At 46.7% G+C, this 24,497-nt stretch overlaps 1 protein-coding gene across 1 annotated transcript in view; it reads left to right on the top strand.

The window, feature by feature from the left end:
* The window catches only part of THADA (THADA armadillo repeat containing), a gene marked incomplete at both ends in the record, with an annotated part of 379,586 nt that overhangs the window by 318,093 nt on the left and 36,996 nt on the right, over positions 1–24,497 (top strand). The window contains 5 exons of the mRNA XM_080711248.1: positions 6,509–6,885; positions 8,037–8,155; positions 8,475–8,547; positions 10,301–10,454; positions 14,318–14,449. Coding sequence (XP_080567374.1) covers positions 6,509–6,885; positions 8,037–8,155; positions 8,475–8,547; positions 10,301–10,454; positions 14,318–14,449 — 855 coding nt within the window. The remainder of the gene's footprint in view (positions 1–6,508; positions 6,886–8,036; positions 8,156–8,474; positions 8,548–10,300; positions 10,455–14,317; positions 14,450–24,497) is intronic.

Here is a 24,497-nt window from a genome sequence, read left to right as displayed (position 1 = left end):
AATAGGAGTGTGCCACCATACCCAGCTTCCTATTATTCTTCAAACTTTTTGACAGCAGACCATTTTTTCTTAATTCTGAATCTGTTTTATCTCCCTAAGTATACAGTGTATGCTTAATTAATGATTTTTTGGCTTATCTTGGGTCCACCGACAGTGCCAGTCAAAAAGTGCTCCAAGGAGCTGGGCAGGGTGGCAAATACCAGTAATCCAAGTTCTGAGACTGAGACAGGAAGATCCCAGGTTCCAGGCCAGTGCACAATAATTTAGCAAGACTGTTTCAAAAACAGGGGAGTGAGGGCTGGGGGTATGGCTCAGTGGTAGAATGGCTGTGGGTTCAATCCTCAAAACCATACACACACAAAAGGAAAGTACCCCAGGATCCCTCCTTGAACATGTCCCCTTCTCTTTTGGTCCCTAGTTCTTATTTGTGGTGCTGGGGATTGAACCCAGGAACATTCTACCTCTGAGCTATACCTCCAGCTCTATTTTTTTTTTTTTCCTTTTTTGAAACAAGTCTTACTAAGCTGCAGAGGCCTCACTGAGTAGCTGAGGCTGGCCTCAAACCTGCAATCCTCTTGTCTCAGCCTCCCAGGTACTGGGATTACAAGCGTGGGCCACCACACCTGGTTGGTTCTTGTTGATATCATCCCTCTCTAAGGGCCCCAGAGGGAGCTGCCAGGCCAGGGTGTGTAGCTCTCCAGTCCAGCAAACTGTACTCTCTTCCCAGAACATCTCTTTCAGAGAATGGGTTCCTCTGAAAATTACCCAGAAAAGCCAAGACAGTTTTTTCCTGGTTTCAGTTACTGTTTGTTTGTTTATTTGTTGGTTGGTTGGTTGGTTGGTTGGTTGGTTGGTTGGTTGGTACTGGGGGTTGAACCCAGAAGCATTCTACCTCCAAGCTACACCCCTAGCCCAATTTTATTTATTTATTTTTGTGTGTGTGTGTGCTACTGGAGCTGGAACCCAGGGGCCTTCTACCTCCAAAATGCACCTCCAGGCATATTTTTATATTTTATTTGGAAACAGGGTCTCACCAAGTTGCTGAAAACCTCACTAAGCTACTGAAGCTAGCTTTGAATCTGAGATCCACCTGTCTCAGCCTCCCAAGTACCAGGATGGATTAAAAGCGTGTGCCACCACACCCGGCTTATTTCTTTTTTGGAAACAAGGTATCACTAGGTTTCTGAGAGCCTCACTAAGTTGTTGATGCTGGCTTTGAACCTGCCATCCTCTTGTCTCAGCCTCCCAAGTACTGGTATTATAAGGAGGCACCACCACACCAGGTTTGTTACTTTGTTTGTTTGTTTGTTTGTTTGTTTGTTTGTTTGTGGTACTGGGGGTTGAACCTTGGGGCATTCTGCCTCCAAGCTTTACCCCAGGTCCTTTTTTTTTTTTTTAATATTGAAATAGGGTCAAGCCAGGCATGGTGGCACACACCTATAATCCCAGTACTTGAGAGGCTAAAAAAGGAGACTTGCAGGTTCAAGGACAGCTTCAGCAAATGGTGAAACTCCCATCAACCTAGTGAGACCTTGTTTCAAAAATAAAAACAAAATAGGGCTGGGGGTGTGTCTTGGTGGTAGAATGCCCTGGGATTCAAACCCTAATATTGCAAAAAAAGGAAAGAAAGAGAGGCATAAGAGAAAGAAGAGAAAAAGAAGGTCTCACTAAGTAGCTGTGGCTGGCCACAAACCTGTAATCCTCCTGTCTCAGCCTCCTGAATACTGGGATTACAACTGTGGGCCACCACACCCGGCTTTAATTACCTTCTTAAGAGCAGATCTCTGAGACATGTTTCTGACTCTGCCAGACAACTCAGGTTCCTTTTGAAGGCAGCATGGTCCTCAGGCAGCAGTGAGTGGGAAGATTAGCAAATGGCACCTGGAGACCACAACAATAGCACAGTCTTCTTATTTACTGCCCTGTAATGAGATTTGGGTTAGGCACTGAAGATAAAGATGACACAGAGGTTGAGGATCCCCAGGGCCTGGGGTTTCCCTGCTGCTTTCTATGACTGCTTTCTGCTTGAGCTCGGATTTGGGCAGAAGAGTTGAGAGCAGAGACGTTTACAACTGCAGATGCAGATGGCCTCTGTGGCTTGCCACATTACTGGATCAGAGTCCCTCCTTTATCTCATAGGGCAGACTTCTCTTTTGAAAGAATTGGATGCATTACATAAACATTCCATATTTATAATTCTTGGGTTGTTTTAGTCAGCTCTTTGTATTATTTTACTGGCTGTGGGGGGGGGGGTACTGGGGTTCCTGGAAACCCTTCTCCTCTGAGCTCTACTCCCAGACCTATTTTATACTTTTTATTTGGAAACAGGGTCTCTTAAGCCAGCGCGGCTGGTTTCGAACTTGTGTGATCCTCCTGTCTCCACTTCCCAAGCACAGGGATTACAAGCGTGTGCCACCATGCCCAGCACTAGCTTAATCTTTTATATTCTATTATGTTTTAATAGTTTTCTAGAAGTCATAAGGGTTCACTGAGTAATAGTGAGATGTATATCTTAATTGCTCCCTGACAAGCCACTCTAAGACAAACTCATTGATTTAGGGGTAGACTTGTCAGTCAGGGATTATCACAGAATGTTATAGTTAAAATACCTAAATATCAGCATGGCGCTTGATGAAGTCTCTACTGATGTTCTGACAAAGTTCTATGGGCAGAATGATGCAATTAGGAGGACTCATGACTGAGGAGTGACTAGAGCCAGAAAGGGCTGGCAGTGCATTGACGAGAGCTTAGAGTGGGGTCGGAGGCAGGGAGCCAGCCTCGACACTTGCCGGAGGTCTTTGTCTTCCGCCTGGCCCCATGAGCATTTTGGTAATTGTGGTATTTATGGCATGGCTGTGACATTGAGGTTTACCTAACTTCTGTTGGGTAGTGAATGCATTTTATGAAGAACTGAGTCCTGGAAGGTACCCACGACTCCTTCCCTGAGTCAGCTGCCACCCCAGATTCTACTCATTTTATTGCTTCCGTGCTTTTTAAGCCCTCCTTCTCCCTAACTTTCTTATTCATTTTCTGCTGTTCAAACAGAATGCCACAAAGTGGCTAAACCGTAAACAGTTGGAGCGTATTCAGCTCAAGTTCTAGGGGCTGGGAAGTCCAAGACCGAGGGCTACATCTGTTAGCCTTCCTGCGTCACAGCTGGTGGGAGGGTGGGGGGCCAGCCAGCACGCACAGGACGGAGGGTCCCACTCCTGCAATGGCAGAATGGACCCGTTCAGGAGGGCCAAACTCTGGGCCTGATCTCCTCGTGAGCACCCTCTCTCAGTACTACTGCCGTGCAGTTCATCTCTAGGTGCGATTTGGAGGAGCCATTCAAACCAAACCATCTCCCTTCCTTCTTGCCCTCATCATTTCTCTCCTGGACTACTGTACAGTCTTCCTTCCTTCTCCTCCTTCCTTCCTTTCTTTCTTCCTTTCTCTCTTTCGTGTGTGTGTGTGTGTGTGTGTGTGTGTGTGTGTGTGTGTGTGGTACTGGGGATTGAACCCAGGAGCATTCTACCTCTAAGCCACACCCCAACCCTTTTTATTTTTTATTTTGAAGTAGGATCTCACTAGATTGCTGGGGCTGGCCTTGAATCTGATATCCTCCTGTCTCAACCTCTCAAGTACTAGGATTACAGGCATGGGTCACTATGCCCAGCTCTACAGTCTTTTAACTGGTCTCCCTGCTCTATTATCAACCCTTAGCAATTAGAACCCATATTGAAAATGCTTATCCAGCCGGGCGTGGTGGTGCACGCTTGTAATCCCAGCATTTGGGAGGCTGAGACCGGAGGATCGCGGTTCGCGGACAGCCTCAGCTACTTAGTGAGGCTCTCTGCAACTCAGTGAGACCCGATTTCAAAAAAATAAAGAATAAAAAATAGAGCAGGGGCTGTAGCTTGGAGGTTGAATGCCCCTGGGTTCCATCCCCAGACCCGCAAAAAAAAAAAAAAAAAAGAAAGAAAAGAAAAAAAGAAATAAGAAAATGCTTATCCAACCTGGCTGCTTAAAATAGACCCTCAGTGGCATTTCTTGCCTACAGAAGAATGTCCATACTCCTCTGCATGGTATAGGAGGACCTCTGCATCCTGGCCATATGTCTTCTAGCCTCATCTCCTGTTTTTCCCCACCTTGCACTTTGTGTTCTAATGATGTCGGTTGGCCTGCAGTCCCACGTGCTCCATTCTGTTCCATATCTTTGAGCCTGGGCCCTTTGTGCAAGTGATCCCTCTGTCTTTGGTGATTCCAAAACCTTCTCCCTTCTTTTCCCGCTTTGAGACTCATAATTTCATTTATGCCACTATTAGAATTCATCTGTTCATGTGTTTCTCTTCCTCAAACTAGAATACAAGCTCCTTAAGGGAAATTATTTATTTTACTTAGCATTAAGAAGCGGGCAATGTGTTGTTTGATCAGAAATGAGAATACGAAAAGATCTCAACTAAAAAGCAAATCATGAAACTTAACAGGGAGATAAAATTTAACAGGGATATACTTGGGATTAAAAGCAACAAAGAAAACAAGTCTGAACCACTGCACTGGGTATAAGGTGGGAGAAAGATGACTCAGCCCCTCAGCAGACCACGTGAAAGAGGAGGGCTGCGATGCCGCTCGTGTCATGATCCACGTGAGTCAGCAGTGGCCACTGAAGAGAAGAGTTAAAGTCCTGCTGGCCAGGCGTGATGGCGGACACTTGTAATCCTGGTACTTGGGAGACTGAGACAGGAGAATCACAGGTTTGCAGTCAGTCTCAGCAACTCAGTGAGACTATGTTTCAAAATAAAAGAGCCAGGGGTATACCTCAGAGGTAGAATGCCCCTGCATTTAACCCCAGCACCAATAAACAAACAAATAAATAAATAGTCCTGCTGGCCAGGTGTGGTAGAGAACACTTGTAATGCAGTACTGAGGAGGCCAAGATAGGAGAATCAAAGCTTTAAGGCCAGCATCAGCAACTTAGCAAGACCCTGTTTCAAAATAAAAAGTAAAAAGAGATGGGGATGAGGCTCAGTGGTTCAATCTTGGGTTCAATTCCTAATAAAACACACACACACACACACACACACACACACACACACATATATATGTTATCCTTCTGGACAGACATGCAAGTCACAATCCATTCTGCGGGTCATATTATTTTAAGAAAGGAAGAGGCAGCTGGCTGTGGTGGCACAGGCCTATAATCCCAGTACTTGGGAAGCTGAGACAGGAGGATCACAGGTTCCAAATCAACCACAGCAATTTAGCAAGGGCCTCAACAACTTAACAAGACCCTGTTTCAAAAATAAAATAGGGCCGGGGATGTAGCTCAAGAGGTAGAACACCCTGAGTCCAATCACCAGTAGTACAAAGGGAGGGGTGAAGCGTATCCAAAGGCATGTGGCTGGAAGGCGAAAGATGGCGAAAGATGGGTAGCCCCGTCCTGTAGGAAAGGAAGCACAGGTGCTCCCTCTTGAAGAGGCATTGGGGGCACAGTAATTGTAAGCAGATGCCTACAGAGCTGTCATTGAGAGCACAGGGTGCAGAATTAGGCCAGTGAAACAGAATGCAAACATAGGCCACTTTGGAATTAAAGAACTTTGAGACAATTTGATCTGCTGACAATAGAATGAGCTGCCTCGAGAGCTCAAGTCCCTGTAGGGTTCAAGCCAGAGCCTCTGGGAAGAGGTGCTATAGAGGGGATCTGAACTCCTATAAAAGTATGCACTTCTCCCCGACCAGCTTTGAAACACAGTAATTTAAGAGGCCACTGTGTTCATATTTATTGCTTATTGAAAATGGATGCAAAAGAGCACTTTTTGTGTGTGTCTGGTACTAGGGGTGGAACCCAAAGGCTTTCTACCTCTGGGCTATACTCCCAGACCTATTCTCTATTTTATTTGGAAACAGGGTCTCAGTAAGTTGCTGAGAGCCTCACTAAGTAGCTGAGGCTGGCTTCGAACGTGTGCGATCCTCCTGTCTCAGCCTCCCAAGCGCTGAGATTACAAGCGTGCGCCACCACACCCAGCAAAAGAGCACATTTTCTGATAGTAATGCCTTTGTCCTCTGAGGAGGATAACTGAGAATTACCTAAGTATAAATTGCTTCTAGCCTGGGTACAGTGCATATGCCTGCAATTCCAGTACTTGAGAGGCTGAAACAAGAGGGTCACAAGTTTGAGGACAACCTCAGCAACATAATGACTCTCAACAACCTAGTGAGACTCTTACCAAATAGAAAATAAAAATGGCTGGGGGTGTAGCTCAGAGGCAAAATGCCCTTAAGTTCAGTCCCCAGTACAGGAAAGAAGGGGAGGAAGGAAGGGGAGGGAAAGGAAAGGTAGGCTTCTAGGCTTGGAGTCCAAACTTTGGTGGGCTAGTCACTCACTACATTATATTCGTGAAATCTACTTGGGAAAGACATCTAAAGGTCCCACCCAGTGTAATCAGAGACTTCTGTTTATCCGTGTCCCTTTGTGAAAAGTTGAATAAACTAACCTCTTCCCCTCTCTTGTTTTGCTTTTTAGTTCTGGAGAGTCTTGGCTTCTGGGAGGAAGCTGGAGGGATCATCTCAGGATCAGAGCTGATAACAGGATTCCAGTGTACCTCCAAGGTTCCAGGCCTGCCCCAGTATCTGCAGAGTCTCACCAAACTGGCCATTGCTACGGTGTGGGCTGTGCAGGCCAAGGCCGGGAAGCAAGCGGGGGGTGTTCCTGTCACCTTCTCGCAGCTGCTAGAGTGTTCCTCTCCTGAGGTGCGCTCACTGACACTAGAAGCCCTGTTGGGAAAGTTCTCATCGGCTGCCTCTGGACTGGGAGAGAAGGGACTGCCATCTCTGTGCAGTATGGGAGAGACGTTCCTGCTGTTGGCAATGAAGGAGAGCCACCCAGAATGTTTCTGCAAGGTAAATTCTCTTCCGTACTAACAGTCTCCTGCTCCTCCCATTCAAGGAGGCAAGATCAGTTTGGGCTGAGGGCAACAGGAGATAGATTCAATGTCCAGAGAGTAAGGACTCGCTATAGTACTTGGCGTGGCTTCATGCAGAGAAGGGCAAGAAGAAGAGCTGTTGATAACAGTGGCGTTGATAGCGGAGATTAACTAATAACAGAGCAAGCCACTCTGGGATGTTGAGGAAACAGATCATTGGAAATGAGCTCTTACCGGGGCATGCCTGTAATTCCGGTACTTAGGAGGGAGGCTGAGACAGGAGGATCACAGGTTTGAAGTCAGCCTCAGCAACTTAGCAAGACCTTGTTTGAAAATAAAAAAGGGCCGGGCGTGGTGGCACATGCTTGTAATCCTCACTCTTGGGAGGCTGAGACAGGAGGATCACATAGGTTTGAAGCCAGCCTCAGCTACTTAGTGAGGCTCTCAGCAACTTAGTGAGACCCTGTTTCCAAATAAAAATATAAAATAGGTGTGGGAGTATAGCCCAGAGGTAGAAAGCCCCTGGGTTCCACCCCCAGTACCACAAATAAATATATATATATATATATATATATATATATATATATATATATATATATATATATATGGCTGGGGTTGTAGCTCAGGGTAGAGTGCCCCTAGATTCAATTCCCAATACCAAAAAGAAAATTAGCTATAGAATATATCAGAGGTCATCTTTATTGATATGCCTGTTTAGGGGGAGACATGGCCTATAATCCCAGCAACCCAGGTGGCTGAGGCAGGAGGATCACAAGCTCAAGGCCAGCCTAGTCAACTTAGCAGAACTCTATCTTAAAATAAAAGGACTAGTGATGTAGCTCAGTGGTAGTGAGTCCCCAATACTGGTTTAAAAAAAAAAAAGAGAAAAAAAAAAGAAAATTTAAGGGCACTGGCCTGGAAATCTGGACATCTCATTCCATTCACTAGGGGTCCTCGAGTTGGTCATTGCTGTGTTCTGCCTCAGTCTCTCAGAGGGATTGCAGAGGGGAAATAAGTTAGGAAGCGCCTTTTGAAAGATAAGCGCCTTTGTTGGTACAGTGATTATTTGGCATCTGGAGAATTTTTCTGTGTTTCTTTCTCTTTCATTCATGGATTCGGCTCACACAGATACTGAAGATTCTCCATTGCATGCACCCCAGCGAGTGGCTTCCCCATACAGAGCGCTGTGTGCATCTAACCCTGAAGGAGTTCTTGACCTGGACAATGGACATTGCTTCCAGTGAGAGGTCTGTTCCTGGGGCTCCCTGTGCCACCTTGGTGGGGCGTGTGATTCCTTCCGTCATTTTACAGTGAACTTGCTCAGAGTCCTGGCCTAAGGGCTCAGGTCCTGTGGTTTTTCTAACCCTCAGCTTAGGAGCTATGTTTTAAACCCAAGCAACAGATGATGTCAGAGTTTCACATTAATAAGCAAAATTACATTGGTTTTGGAGGCATTTCTGTGGCCAGAGGGTAGAGATGTCCAGTGTTCATACTAATTACAGACTATCTGCAAAAACCATCTGTGTGTAAAATATGTTTGATTTGGTTTGTGTTTTCTTTTTCCAGGTCTGAAATCCAGAGTGTGGCTCTGAGACTTGCCTCCAAAGTGATTGCCCACCACATGCAGACACGTGAAGAGGTAAGGCTGATGCTGTGTGTGTCCTGGGACTTGGGTGTTTGTACTCTTACATACCTAGAAGGTGAACTGTCCTAGCAGCAGAATCACCATGATCTGAATGCAGGCCCTACAAAAAGATTGTATTGATAATTCACTTGGAGAATGATTTACGAAAAAATTTTTGGAGCACACCTTTCTTTTGTTTTGGGTATTTGTGACTAGAGTTTAAGAGAGTGTACAACCATCCCCCAGCACACATGTGTCCGTTGTTTATCCCATTTTTATAACAAGACAGTTTAAAGAAGAATAAGCAGGTCAATTCTAAGAATGTTTAAGATTACAACCTAGTGAAGCTGGGCGTGGTGGCGCACACTTGTAATCCCAGCATTTGGGAGGCTGAGACTGGAGGATCGCGGTTCGCAGACAGCCTCAGCTACTTGGTGAGGCCATCTGCAACTTAGTGAGACCCTGTTTCAGAATAAAGAATAAAAAACAGGGCAGGGGGTGTAGCTTGGTGGTCAAATGCTCCTGGGTTCCATCCGCAGACCTGTAAAAAAAAAGAAAAAGTAAAAGGAAATATTACAACCTAGTGAACTAAGTATGGAAATAAACTGCGAAGGCTTGCCAGGCATAGTGCTGCGTGCTTTTAATCCCAGGACTTGGGAGCCTCAGCAACTTAGTGATACCCTCAGCAACTTAGCAAGACCCTGTTTCAAAATTTAAAATGTCTGGGGGTATAGCTTGAAGGCAGAATGTCCTTGGGTTCAATCCCAGTACAAGGAAAAAAAAAAAGAAAGAAAGAAAGAAAAAGCCTGCTAAGGCTTAAATATGCCCCTAGAACATAGTTTAGCTGATTCTGTATGGAGGTCCATATATGCTCCACCTGGTTCATAGAGGGGTGAAGTGAAATTAGTTGAGGCAAAACAACTTCCTGGAAAGATGCTTCAACATAAATACATATGTGCTTAGGTTCATACACCACGGAATAATAAGTAGAAAGTGACCAGTATTGCAGTACAAGTACACATTTAAAGACCCTGATTATAGGCAGGCACAATGGCATGTACCTATAGTTCCAGTTTCTTACAAGGCTGAGTCAGGAAGATCACTTGAGCTCAGGCTCGCTCAGCTCATAAGTTCTGAGATCCTGGAGCTAGGCAGAGAAAAAAACAGAGTGAGAATTAACAAGCAGGAGAACAGTGGCCTTACATGTCTTGTTCAGAGGCAGGCCAGAAGGCCAAGCCTAGGAGGTCACTAGTAATATCACAGTTAAGAATGCTGCGTTTCAAGGCTGTTACAGGAACTCATCAACACTGTTTTTTAAACCAGGTAGAAGCAGTCCAGTGTAGATATGGTAGCTTGACAGTAGCAGGCAAGGGAGGCTAAGAAGTGGTTGCTCATAGGCCCATCCAAGAACCAACGATAGGAAGAATATCTGTTTATTGAGGACAAATTAAGATTTGCCACCACAGTCTGGCCAGTCTGGCCTTCACTGAGGCTGTCCACTACCCCAGTGTTGGGATGACCTGACACGCACCAGAAGTGATTCAAAGAACTTGCTCTCCAGTTACGGTGACTCCACATTTCTTAAAGATAACTCAAGTTTTCTTGCTTGGGCTTATTTCTTCCTAGTGAGAAAAAGCAACTAAAGTCTTCCTGCCCACTGAGGTAAGAACTGACTTCCAGGTGCTGTCTGGTGTAGCTTCTCCCCACTTCCACGTCAGTCCATGGCTTTATCTTTACAAGTGCTTATTGGTACTTTCTGTGCATTCAGAACAAGGACTTGATGGCCCCCGAGCTGAAGCAGTGGGTGCAGCTGGTTGTCTTGTCCTGCGAAGACCGTCTCCCCACAGAGTCTAGGCTGGCCGCTGCCCAGGTCCTCACCAGCACCACACCATTTTTTCTCACCAACCCCTGTCCGGTTCTTGGTAAGTGTGCTGAGGGGGCCCATTGTACCAAACTGGCTCAAAGTGTGGACAGATTCTCCAGCCTGAAAGAGAAGGAAAGGTGACAGGGGGCAGCGTGCTTCGTGCCTTCACGTCTTTCTTGTGTTTTTCTGCCCTCTCGATTCATACGCTAGACAATTTTTACCAACAGCCTCTTAGTCTCTTTTTTTTTTTTTTTTTTCTATTTTATCCTCCAAGCAGCCATTCTCTGCAAAGTTTCCAAAGAACCTCTGTGGTCTTTCTCAAATGTAAATCCGACCATTTTAGTTCACTGCTGGAAACCTCTGAGTAGGTTCTCATTGCCTTCAGGATAAACTCTAAACACCCTTTCCATGGCTCATAGGCCCTTTCTGTTCTATCCCTGGGCCACCCCTCCTGCCTCATCATCCACCACTCCCAACACAAGCCCTGTGTGTCATCAGTAAGGAACAGTTCTCTGTAAACAAACCACGGCTTCACTTGCTTTTATTTGTCTGTCAAGACTCTGTCCAACCATCCCCTCTTCCATGAAGGCTATCGCAGTGACCTACGTGAGAATTGAATGGGTCACTATGAAGCTGGGCAGTGAGGCAAGAGAGGACGGGCTCAAACGACATTTAGGAAGTGGGACATCAGGACCTGATGCTGCCTCCGCTAAGGAAGATTCAGGGTGACTTGCTGTTTCTGGCTGAAGTCACTAGACCAACTGCTGGTTCCTTTCACTGTATTTACTGAGTGGAGTGTCCTTGGAAAGAGGAGATGTTTTGACATTAAATGGATGTCTAGCTCTTAGCTGGTTTTAGCCATCTTCTTTATCCCTGTCTCTGTCCTCACTGCTGCTCCCTGAGCCTCAAGAGTAATATCAGAAGAGAGCATCATGCCAGTAGTGTTGAAGAAAACCACGCTTGAAACCCTCAGCAACTGAGAAGCATAAGGGCTTTTTTTGTGTTTTAATTTTTTCAATTGTGTTATTTTCATGTTAAAGATAGGTTTTGTTTTGTTTTGTGGTACTGGGGATTGAACCCAGGGCATTCTACCTCTGAGCTATACCCCCAGCCCTGTTTTTTATTTTTTATTTTGAAACAGGATCTCACTAAGTTGTGAAGGGTTTCGCTAAGTAGCTGACACTGGCTACGAACCTGCCATCCTCCTGTCTCAGCCTCCCAAATACTGGGATTTCAAGTATGTGCCACCACACCCAGCTAATTAAAAGGAAAGCTGGGAACCTAAAGCCATGTTTAAATCTCAGTCCTGCCCTCTCTTTGTCATGAGTAATTCTTATTATCATGCTCTAATTCATTCTCTCTCTCTCTCTCTCTCTCTCTCTCTCTCTCTCTCTCTCTCTCTCTCTCTCTTTTCTGGTTTTGTTTACCACTTCCATGCATAGCCCTTGAGAATAACACATGGTCCTTGCCGCCAAGAATTATTCAGAAACAATAAAGGACCATTTTTTTTTTTTTAGACTGTGAGATTCAAATTTTAGGTGTTAGAGGAGTTCCAACCAATAAAGGGTCTCATATCCCTGGATCTCTCTGGGAAACAAACATGGAGGCTTCTTTGATATCCTTTCACTTCTTTCTTCTTAGTGATATCTAGGCATTTTTCTTACACCCAGAAAGGGATTGAGAGGAAACCTTCTATTACTATTTAATCACTGGGCCCAGAGAAATAAGAGCAAAGAAGTATAAACTTTGGTCAAACAGGAGGTGGCGTGCACTAGAGTCCCAGCTCCTCCTCAGGAGGTTGAGATAGGAAGATTACTGAGCCCAAGAGTTTTGAGGCTAGCCTGGGCAACAGTAAGATCCTAACTCTTTAAAATAAAAGGGGGAAGCCGGGCGTGGTGGTGCACGCTTGTAATCCCCGCGCTTGGGAGGCAGAGACAGGAGGATCGCGCAGGTTCGAAGCCAGCCACGCTGGCTTAAGAGACCCTGTTTCTAAATTTAAAAAGTATAAAAATAGGTCTGGGAGTATAGCCCGGAGGTAGAAAGGTTTCCAGGAACCTCAGTACCACCAAAAAAAATAAATAAGTAAATAAAATAAAATAAAAGGGGAAGGGTCAAATCTCTTCTGTAAGATTAATACCTTTTTATGGCACATTTTCTGGGCAGTTTTAGTTACTCTAATACTGGCTAATAGCAGGCAAAATGTGTGTAGAATAACCTAGCATTCCTATGTAGACTTGAGTCCTGGGGGAAAGCCCTTGGTTCATATTTGACTGTTGGTGCTGGTTTTAGCATTATAGAAATGAGAAAAGAGATCAGTCATAGCTTATAAGAACATGAAAACCAGCTACTGATGAGAGAGACAAAGCACTTAAAAGTACACTAGGATAGGCTGGAACAGACTAAGGAAGAAGGATTCTGGAGGTATGACCACGTTGAAGAGGAAAGTGTTAAGAAAGCATGAAGCCCTAGAGAACAGTTAGAGAGGATGGATACTGAAAGACGTGGTAAGGTTCTGAGGGTGGGGTGCTCAGCGGTAGAATGCTTGCCAAGAATGCACAAAGCCCTAGGTTCAATCCCATTGCTGCAAAAACAAAGCATAAGCCTACTCAGCTCTGAAAGACTGAGTAAAATTTAAACCCAAATCTGGAATAGAAAGAACTGTTCCAGGTTTTACTGAAGTACTAGTGACTGATAGCAGGTTCTCTGAGGACAGATAATCAGAGTAGACAGATGGGAGATTTTAGGACGGGATTGCTTCCCTGGGGAGAGGACAGGGATGCTGCAGGTAGTCTACCATGGCTCTCCACACAACGCTTCACCGTGGGCCAGATGTCCTGTTCACGAGGCCTTCCCGCCTCTCCCTGCCCTCACGGAGCCCATCCTATGCCAGCAGTCCTGTGGTCTTTCTCTATTGTACGTCACAACCATGCAGTTTCATTCTTGGCTATGTGTTGCCTTGTGTTCTGGACTTTACACACCTTTCTATTGTCCAGGGGCAGATGCTGCCTTTCTGTGTGTTGTGTGCAGCAGCCCCCAGTGCAGGCTGACTAGCAGGACCAGCACCCAGTGGTCATGGCAGCAGAGTGGACCCACATATGTTCAAAGCAGACTGCAGACTGGCGCCCTTCTCGTGGGTCCTTCTTTTTTTTTTTTTTTTTTTTTTTTGTACTGGGAATTGAACCCAGGGGCAATTCTACTTCTGAGATACACCCCCAGTGCTGTTTTATTTTTATTTTGAAACAGGGTCTCATTAAGTTTCTGAGACTGCCCTCAAACCTGCAATCCCCAGCCTCCCAAGTAACCAAAGCATAATCTTTTTTCTTTTTGGTGGCACTGGGGTTCCTGGAAACCCTTCTACCTCCGGGTTACACTCCCAGACACCTATTTTTTATATTTTTATTTGGAAACAAGGTCTCTTAAGCCAGCACGGCTGGCTTCGAACTTGCGCGATCCTCCTGTCTCCGCCTCCCAAGCGCGGGGATTACAAGCGTGCGCCACCACGCCCGGCTACCAAAGCATAATCTTGATTGACATTTTGCTTTCAGTGTTGGTAAGCAGTCACTTAAATCAAAACTGAGCTAGTTTCTTCAAAGCCCTTTTAGTGCATAGCGTTTTATTTTTGAGAATCATGAGCTGGGAGAGCTGTGCCTTTCACAGCCAGGCAGGACCTTCTGGGGGCCTGGCCTATGGCTGTTGCCTCCAGAATGCCTGGCTCCTGCTACTCCCCAAAAAGACAATTCCAAGCCTCCTCCTTGGTGTCCTCTTTCTTCCAGTGTTGGTTTCACTCTCAGGTCTTCCTGTCTTGCAATAGCTAGGAAAAAAGAAATGGCTGCTGCCCGTGTAATGCTGTGGAGTTGAAGCAGTGCTTTACCTGCCGGTCAGCTGCATTCTAGCTGATTAAACCCTTTTTGGTCTTCGCAGAGTTGCAGGACACGCTTGCTCTCTGGAGGTGTGTCCTCGCCCTCCTGCAGAGTGAAGAGCAAGCTGTCAGAGATGCAGCCACGGAAACCGTGACGACAGCCATGTCACAGGAGAACACCCGCCAGTCAACAGGTACCTCATTCTCACCCTTTTACCTAGCCTCCTGCTCTAGGTTGGCTTGGCAGGCTTCCAAAGGAGCCAGATGGTGACCAGTTGGGGTTTTGTTGGCCATTCAGTTTTGGATTCAACTCTGCCACTTCAGTGGGAAAGCAGCCATAAGTAAAAGCCAAACAAATAAGTATCACTGTGTTCCAATAAAACTTTTTTTACAAGAGCAGACAGCTTCCCAGATATGATCTGCTAGTCATAGTTTGCTAACCCCGGCTTAGGACAACGTAGAGAAAATCTGTTTTCAAAAGTAGAAATTTAGCTGCACGTGGTGGTACACGCTTATAATCCCAGTACTTGGGAGGTTGCGACAGGAGGATCACAAGTTTGTAGCCAGCCTGAACTACTTAGTAAGGCCTCCAAACTTAGGCCTTTTTTAAAACAAAGAATAAAAAATAGGAATGGGGGTGTAGCTCTGAGGTAGAATGCCCCTGGGTTCGATCCCCAGTACCACACACACAAAAAAAAAGTAGAACTTTAATAAACAGTGTTTGGTCTTTGTTAGCTACACTGTCATCTGTTTTAAATAAGACTGAGTCTTAATTATGTGTGTGGTTATGCAATCTGGGAATCACAGATCTATCATTTAAAACTCAACATGAGTTTTCACATGTGACAGACACAGGATTGCATGTAAGTTAAATTTCTCCTCTTCATGCTTTGGCAACCTGATTTGGTAACAACATTAACCAAGAACCAGGAGGAGATAGAAAGAAGAGGGGCCCAGGTGAGTAGTTTTGCATTCATATCCACAATATGAGCTGTTACAGTCCTGGGCCCTGGGGTTATCTGTTTGCTATGGAAGCAAAAGGGCATCCTGCCCGAGGGTAGAAATAGAGGCTGCCGGGTGGAAGGGACAGAAAGCAGGTGTGGAGGAGAAGCAAGGTCACACCACTGACCGGACAAGTGGCCATCTAGGGTAAAAGCTACTTTGGTGGGCTTGGGTTCCCTGTGCCTAGGGTTTGGTGTCCAGAAAGGTCTCTGGCCAAGTTATCTAATAAGAAGCAAGAACATAGCCGGGCGTTGTGGCACACGCTTGTAATCCCAGCATTCAGGAAGCTGAGACAGGAGGGTCGCAGTTCACGGCCAGCCTCAGCTACTTAGTGAAGACCTCTGCAACTCAGTGAGACCCTGTTTTCAAAATAAAGGAGAAAAAATATGGCTGGGCCTGTCCCTCAGAAGTAAAATGCCCCTGGGTTCCACCCCCAGTACCGCAGGGAAAAAAAGAAAGAAAAAGAAGCAGCAAGAACACTATGCTGAGGCAGAGGTTCAAACGCTGAGTAAAGAAGTTCCCCTTAATGGCTGGGTGTGGTGGTGCATGCTTGTAATCTCAGCACTTGGGAGGCTGAGACGGGAGAACCGCAGGTACAGGACAGCCTCAGCAAGTAGTGAGACTCGGTTCATGATAAAAATAAAATGGGACTGGGGGTATAGCTCAGAGGTAGAATGCCCCTGGGTTCTATTTCCAGGACCACAAAATAAATAAATAGATAAATCAAATTCCTCTTAATGGGCAGGCAAGCCCCATGTGGTGGCGCACACTTGTAATCCCAGCATTTGGGAGGCAAAGACAGGATTATGGTTCGCAGACAGCCTCAGCTACTACTTAGTGAGGCCTTTGCAACTTAGTGAGACCCTGTTTAAAAATAAGAATAAAAAATAGGGCTGGGGGTGTAGCTTGGAGGTAGAATGCCCCTGGGTTCCTTGCCCCCCACCGAAAAATAAAATTAATTAATTAGTTAATGGGCAGTCAAATGGAAAAGGACTCAGCTCTTATCTTTGCAACGGATTCTAGGCCCCTGACTCCACAGCAAGGGCTGGCCACTAAGGCAGCACGTAGAGCTGTGTTCCCCAGAGGACCCTCAGGATATGAGAACTCGCTGGTATCTGGATCCTGCATGGTGGCGCACGCTTGTAATCCCCGCGCTTGGGAGGCTGAGACAGAAGGATCGCACAGGTTCGAAGCCGGCCTCAGCTACTTAGTGAGGCTCTCAGCAACTTAGTGAGACCCTGTTTCCAAATAAAGTATAGAATAGGTCTGGAAGTATAGCCCGGAGATAGAAAGCCCCTGGATTCCACCCCCAGTACAAAAGATAAATAATAATGGACTTGGTGCTTGTCTCTGCATATAGGAAAGAAGCTAGATTTTACACAATCTCAGTGTACACTCCAGCGCAGGTCTTGCCAGGACACTGCCTCTCTCAGTGGGAAAGCGTTCTCCTGGGGCTGTGAGTGAGGTACTAGCAGCGGCATCCTGGCCTCCACCCTAGCCAGGCCTCCTCAATATCTCAGACTCCACTGATGTTGAAGCAGTTGCAGCTTTTCCTTAGAAGGCTACTCAAAGCACTCAGTGAGCACTCACATTTTGTTAGGACCCTCTCCACTACAGATGGGAAAGAGATTTTTTCATTATGAAGTCATAGTGGATGTCTTCCCTCTTCATCTTTAATCTACAGTCTTTACCCTACTACTTTTACTCCTTATAGGGTTTTTCTAAGTTCTCTTATAATAAAAATATATTACCAGGTTTTCCCTCCTTCTAGTTAGAATTTTTTCTTAAGAAATAGAAATCAGGCTGGGTGTGGTGGTACACTTCTGTAATCACAGAGAGACTGAAACAGGAGAAACAAGTTCAAAACCAACCTCTGCAACTTTATGAAACCCTGTTTCAAAATTAAAAGGGTTGGTGATAGAGCTCAGTAGTAGACTACCCCTGGCTTTGATCTCCAGTATCACCAAAAAAAAAAAGAATAGAAACCAATAATTCTATACCAAGTGTTCTCTGCTTTTCCTGGTTAATGGTGCATAACCCTCCATAATACAGCTTGACTTTCTTAAGCAGAGGATACATATCTTTCTGCTTTAGACTGAAAAGTAGCAAAGGGCTGAGAATCACCCCCTGATTTTTGCCTTCAGTTGGTTTAGCCAACTAATTCGCCAGAACAATACTATCTTGTCTTAGCATCTCTCAAGGAAATGGAGCAGCTAACAGTAACTTCTCCATTCCTTAGGCAGACAAGGATTTTGGAGAATCCATTGATGATGGCTGTTCCAAGTCAGTTAACCCTGTTGCATCATGAATACCATAGGTACACATGTTGCTCATTTTGTCCCCCAAGTCAGTAGCTTAATAAATGCAACAATAAATTAATATGATTAAATTATGTTTAGTCTTCCTTTGCATTAAATTTTTTACAGTAAAAATTTTTAAATTAATTCTTACTTTTCCTCCAAAGAAGGAAACCAGAAGCCCTCCATGCCCATTATGCAGCAGCAGCAGGCTGGATGTAGACAGGAAGAGCTTTGTTCTCATACCATCCTCTGATGGCCTACTGAGAAACCATGGAATGTTGGGGTGCATTCTCTTTGTGGGATCTAGGAGAAGTTTGAAATTGTCCAAAGGAAAGGATAAATGGGACACAAACATGCAGAACATTTAACAGAGAAGGACAAGCCAGAGCCCGACCTGGAGTTGGGGTGCTTGGGAGCTGAGAGGGCAGCAGCAGGTGAAGGTGTGGTCAGACCCAGGCTGGGCACGGGAGAGGAGCAAGAGGTAGACGTAGGAAACGCCAGGCCGGCACTGTCATCTGTAGGCAATGGGAGGCTGCCGGGGGCTTTAAACAGGGCGGTAGTGATCCCCTCTCTGGTAGGCCCCCAGCGCACAGGTACTATGGCCAGGCACGTGTTGGGGAGGTTCTCCTCAAGGCCTGACTGTGAGAGGATTGCAGCCAGGGTGAGTGAAGGAAGTCACAGGGCAGGGAGAGCAGCGGGGAGCTGGCGGTGACCCTTCTCACAAGCTGCTGTCATGCTGAAGGGACGGAGAGGAGAGGATGAATGGGTGAGAGGATGGAGGGACACTGAACAGGATTTGCGGCCTGCTGCTTGTGGGAGGGGCGAGAGGGGGAAAGCAAGAGATGACATCAATCTCCAAACCTTGGAGGCACCCAAGGGAAATACCTGGCCATGCCTCTGGCACTAATGTTGCGCTGTGGAATTCCAGGACAAAAACTGCCAGGAACCGGGAAAGGCACTCAGAGGCAACAAGGCATTGTAATCTAGGAAAAAGTATTCCCTAGGCCTTGGGAAGATTTATAGTGGAAACTGAGAGAGCAAAGAAAGACCTTTATCTGCAGCGGGAATACAGTGAAGTGTGCCAGGCTCTGTCCTGCTTCCTCTAGAACACACCCAGCTATCCGGGAGCCCTGGAGCTTCTTCATGGGGCTGGTCCTCTGTCCCCGCAGGCACTAGCTAGAAGAGGCAAGTGTTTAATGGACTAGTGCTTTGCCCGAGGGTATCTTCTAGCACACAGATGGCTTTAGGTATAAATTTATAGTACTCAATTCATTAATGATCTGGAAGGCCTAGAGAGAATAACTCGGTGCTCAGATAGCCCTCCTGGAGATGGATGCAACTCTTGAAATGCACAGGGAAGAGCCTGAGTTCCAGAGGAGTCTGTGTTCAGGATTGTCCCCTCCCTCCCAAGTCCTCACTCATACCTGTTTTAAGCACCATATTGGGTCTGATGTCAGAACACATTTAAACAAGGGCTTCCGTGTGGGGAACAAATACCCTGGACAGTATTTTAAGTTTCAGTCAAATTGCTTGGTTTGCCCATAGCAGACAGAGTTCTGGGTGAGTACAGGATGTTTGGGCCCTGGAGAGGCTGTGGGTAACAGCAGGCAGGGAGAAAGGGGCTCAGGAGGCATGGGCTCTCCCTGTCCAACTCACTCAGCTTCAGCCAGAGCTTCACCCTGACCCACATGACTTCCTCTGTCCCCTTTCCCATTTGTGAGATTTTTTAAAAACCAACAATCTGATACAGGACAAAAAAAGAGAAGTCATTTAACAAGGAATTTTAAAGGGCTCTAGACCTCATATCCAGGGATAGTGTTTGTATTCAGAAAGTTGACTTCTCAGCTGTGTGTATGTGTGTTACTAGGGATTGAACCCAGGGATATTCTGCCTCTGAGCTACACCTTCAGCCCTACTTTATTTTTTATTTGGAAACAGGGTCTCATCAACTTACTGCTCATTGGCCTCAAAACTTTGATTCTCTTGTCTTCAACCTCCCAAGTACTGGGATTAGAGGCATGCGCCACCATCACCAAATAAGGTTGACTTCTTTAGTAGAAACTTTCTTATGAAAAAATATAAAGCCAGGTGTGGTGGCGCACACTTGTAATCCCAGTACTTGGGAGGCTGAGACAGAAGGATCCAGGTTCAGGGCTAGCCTCAGCTGCTTAGTGAGACCTTCTACAACTTAGTGAGACATTGTTTCAAAAATAAAGAATAAAAAATTGGGCTGGGGGTGTATCTTGGAGGTAGGAATGCCCCTGGGTTCCATCCCAGCAGACTAACCTGTGTCTCTTCCTTAGAGTACTGGCTCCAAGTAGTTCTGACCCCACCCTCTTGTAGCCCCTACCCCATATGTATGGCTTCTGCTCACCCTTCCATGTCGGAATGTGGTGGTGATACATTAGACCCACCTCCTCCACAGTACCTCTGCCCTCCGGGATCTCCTCTTTCTCTGAGCTGCCACGGTGTCTGGTCCTGTGTCTTTCCAAACAGCCCCTGCTTTCCTAGTCTTACCACTTCTTTCATGTGCTATAGTTTTCTCTCTGGCTAGCACATGGGCTTCCAGATTATAGGCTGTCCTCTACTAGGTACACAGTGGTGCTCAATTTGTGTTGATGTCTTGATCTTTCACCTCTGTCAGTTCTTAGTTTCCTAAGGACATTAAGAGTACCCTTTGAAAATAGAAAACTCTGATAAAAGCAAAGACGCTTCCCACTAGAACCAGCCCAGCCAGCTGGCACCGCCTTGCATGGGTTCATACACACTGGAGTGGCAGTCTTTCTGTGACTGGATCTTGTTGGCTGAGAGAGTTGGCAGCTCTGTACTATTTGACCCTTCTTCACTTTACCTCTCAGGTTTAGGTCTCAGACTGCAGGGCCCAGGAGCCAGCCTGGGGCTGTGGGCCGTGGCCATAGGTTAGCCGTGAGACACCAACAGAGTTTCTGGGCTTCACGTAATGCCCCACAGACGCTCGAATAAGGATGAAGTGTAGCAGAGACATGGAGGGGTGGAGATATGAGCAAGATATGTAGAAAATGTGAAACTCAGAAGTTAGAAGGAGCATTTGACAAGGGGCATTGGAAAGCCGACTCTAGACAGCCAGGTAGCCCAGGGCCTGGCGAGGTAGGAAACACCAGCACTTGCTCAATCTTCCACCCACACACAGACACACTCAGACACCACCGTCACCCACAGCAAGCCAGCCTGTGAGCCAGTGTGAAAGCACAAACCCTTCTCACATGCTCCGACTCTTGAGCAATCGGGGAGGAGGAAGCCCAGGAGGAAAAATGGGGAGGTTTGGGTCACTGTGACATTGCACAGGGGCCTGCTGGGTAACAACCCAAGCTAGTGCCAGGGCCTGTAGGATCCATGCTGAGTCGTGGGTGGTTCCACTGGAACCTCTAAGGCTGCCCACCCAGGCTTTATGGAGACCCCCTCACTGCCCCCTCCCCTCTGCCTCCACAGCTTCCTAATCTACTCAGATACGGTCTCCAACGTGGCCCTTCTCTTCTGCTACAGACTCAAGTCCATGAATGTACAAAGTACCTTTTATAAAGAAAAGGGACAGCCGGACATGGTGGCACACACCTATATTCCCAGTACTTGCAAGGCTGAGACACGAGGATCGCAGGTTTGGGACCAGCCTCATCAACTTAGGCCCTCTGCAACTTAGTGAGACCCTATTTAAAAAATTATATTACAAAAATAGGGTCTGGGGTGTATGTCAAGTACCACCAAAAAAGGAAAAAAGAAAGAAGAGGGACCCAAAAAAGTTAAACATTCCACCAGAATGCACCCTCCTTTCTGTGTCCTAGCTGGACCTAATTTCCCCTGAGGACAATTTAAACTTATTTACCTACATAGATTCTTGGTGCCTATTTTTAAAATATAAATTATTTTCTCTCCCTTCACTTCTACCTAGATGGCCTGTGAATTTTTCCTCTTAATATGTAAGCATAAAGCAGGAGATGGTCAGATCAAACACACTCCTTCATTCATTTAGCAAATATTTACAAAGTGCCTGTTCACCAAGGCTTATTTTGTGTGCTGGCACCACGCTCAGGCTTCCTGCCTGTACTCGGCCTGCCTGCAGCCCACTGTCCATGTGGCTAATGATTAGAGATACCTCCTTGAGGGGTAAATAAGATCTGGTGTGGCTCTCCTGCTAACAGCCACACACGCACGCACGCTTCCCTTCTGATTCTGAGTAAAATCCAGACTCCCAGAGTAACATACACCCCACTCCATCTATCCCTGCTGCCCTGTCTCTCTCTCCCCCGCTCAGGACTTCTGTGCTGGCTGCTCCCACTGCATGGACTCTTCTTCCCTAGCTTTACATGGCTGACTCCTTGCGCAGTCCAGCCTCGGCTCAGGGTCATCTCCAGAGGGCCTTACCTTGCCCACCCCAGTCACCTGCTGTCACTTCTGCTACAGGTTTAACTCTCTACATAATGTTCAAATGTTATTTTTCTCCTGCCACCAGAATAAAAATTCCAAGACAGTAGGATATTTTTCTGTTTTGTTCCTTGTTGTTTACTTAGAGCTTGGGATGTAGTAAATATTCACTAAAAATCACTGTTGGATTATTGAATGAATGAAATGAATGATTATTGGATTGAATGAATGAATGAATGAATGGAAGAATGTATTAATCAAAGTAGTTAAACACAAAAAGGAAATAGGTGTTTTGGAATCAACTTGGCAGGGGCCAGGCATGGTGGTGCACACCTAAAATCCCAGCAATTTAGGAGCCTAAGGAAGGAGAATTGCAAGTTGGAGGCCAGCCTCAGCAACTTAGCAAGACCCTGTCTCAAAGTAAAAAGGGCTGGGGATACAGCCCAGTGGTAGATCACCCCTAGGTTCAACCTATCTTCTGCCAAAAAAAAAAAAGAATCAATTTGGTGGGGAGATGAGGACAGAGCTGTTTGGATTCTGGGTTGTTATGAAATGCCCTGAGGTGGTAGATCCTAGTTATGGCATTATATCCGCTATCTTAGGCCCCACCCCTTCCCAGGAACAACAATTCAACAAGGAACTGATTGAGCATCTAGGACCAGGCACTGTGGCAGATCCTGGACTAGCTCCATCTCTCCCTCATCATTCCATCCTGTCTCATGCTGGATGGAATTTCTTGAGCAAGAGTTTCGTCTGCAAGGGCTCACACGCTTAGCACAGGGCCGGCCCTGGGAAGCCCCAGGCAGGGGAAACAGGCCAGCCGAATCAATCTGCAAGGCCCAGGGAGGCCACAGCTGTTCTGAATGTCTGCCCCTCCTGGGGCCCCTACCTGGACAGACATGTCGTCTCCACCCCCTGGACACTCCACTGTGATCTTTACAACATGGTATGAAGCTTTTCTCCATTTTAAAGATGCATAAGCCAGAATCCAGAGTTGAAGTAATGGACCCAATATCCTGTGGAAGGTCAGTGTCAGAGCCAGAGTCAGAGCTCAGGTCCCTGCAGGGCAAAGGCCTTGTCCTTCCAGCCCCTCTCCTGAGACAGAAAGGAGTCCAAACCAGCCTCCAGGTGTGGGGCTTGGAGCTAAGAAAATGGCAATGTCTTCACATTTAGAGTTTTCTAAAATTACTGTTTGATTTGAAGGGAGACTCTTGAAAAAGTGGAGTGGGGACCCAGAGCTGAGAGCATAGACAGGAGGTTGTAGGGAGGGTGTCACAGCAAGAGACAACCCAGGGGTCTACATCAGGGATGTTGTATCCCTCTCCTCCAAGTGCGTGTGCGTGTGTGTGTGTGTCTGTCTGTCTGTCTGTCTGTCTCTCTCTCTCTCTCTCTCTTGTTTTTCAGTACTGGGGATGGAACCCAGGGGCATTCTACCTCTGAGGGATACCCCCAGCCCTAATTTTTTATTCTTTATTTTTGAAACAGGGTCTCACTAAGTTGCAGAGGGCCTCACTAAGTAGTTGAGGCTGTCCACAAACCGTGATCCTCTGGTCTCAGCCTCTCGAATGCTGAGATTACAAGCGTGCGCCACCACGCCCGGCTTCCTCCATGTCTCTTCTTAGAGGGAGGGGATCATGCGAGGCTCAAGGAATTGGAGCCTCTGGTCCACAGATGTGAGACTGAAGCCTAGGGAGGGTATGTGATCCCTGTGTTGCACTGCCAGGGGAAAGTGAAGTCTAACAGATCCTGTGAGACCCATGACAGCACTTCACTCTGCTGCCCCAAGTCCTGATTCACATGGAGGAACGCTGCCTCGAAAGAGGGCTTGGAGGAGCCCCAGCAGTTCAGGGCGGGAAGAACAGAGTGTTCCATAAAACCAGCATCTCCCAGCAGTAGAACTACACCCTGAGGCCCGCACTGCAACTCGCTGCTTTTGTCTGCTCAGGGCCTCTCTCCCTGTTCCTCTCTGTTGTCAGAAGGGCTCCAGCGGAGGAAACCAGAAGTTAGCAATTACAATTCCCACTTTCCCATGAGCCTTTGGCTTTTCTCAATGAGGGATGGGGTGGGGGTGGAAGGAAGATAGTTGTGTAGGAACTAGTTACCGCTTCTTTGTTTATTCCTTTAGCAGAGATGCTTAGTCAAGGCAGGCCGTAGTCCCTACCCTGTTCCTGATTACCCCCAGCTGCAGTGGGCTGTCACAGTGGACCTCAGGGGTCACACACCACATTGTCTTTCCCCAGTGTGGCTGTTTCCAGGGTGCCTGGGCCCCTCACAGTCACCTGCATCCCAGAGAGTGCGTCATCGCCAGCTGGCTCCCATGATGTGCAAAAGCAGGTGCAAACTAACGCTGTCCTCTGAAATCAGGGAGCAGGTTGCGAGTGCTGGAGCACCCGGGCCGGCCTCGTTGCTGGGGTGATGGGATTGTTTCCATGGCCTCCCAGTGCCTTAAGCCCCTGAGACGACAGCAGGCTCCTTTCGAGGAAATGAGGGTCAGTTTTGCATCATTTTGCCTCCACTCTCCCTGCGCCTGAGAGCCAAGCTC

The sequence above is a fragment of the Muscardinus avellanarius genome (genome assembly GCF_963383645.1).
Source record: "Muscardinus avellanarius genome assembly, chromosome: 15".
Classification (NCBI taxonomy): Eukaryota; Metazoa; Chordata; class Mammalia; order Rodentia; family Gliridae; genus Muscardinus; species Muscardinus avellanarius.
Note: the sequence above shows the minus strand (reverse complement) of the source record. Positions and strands in the feature narration are given on the sequence as shown.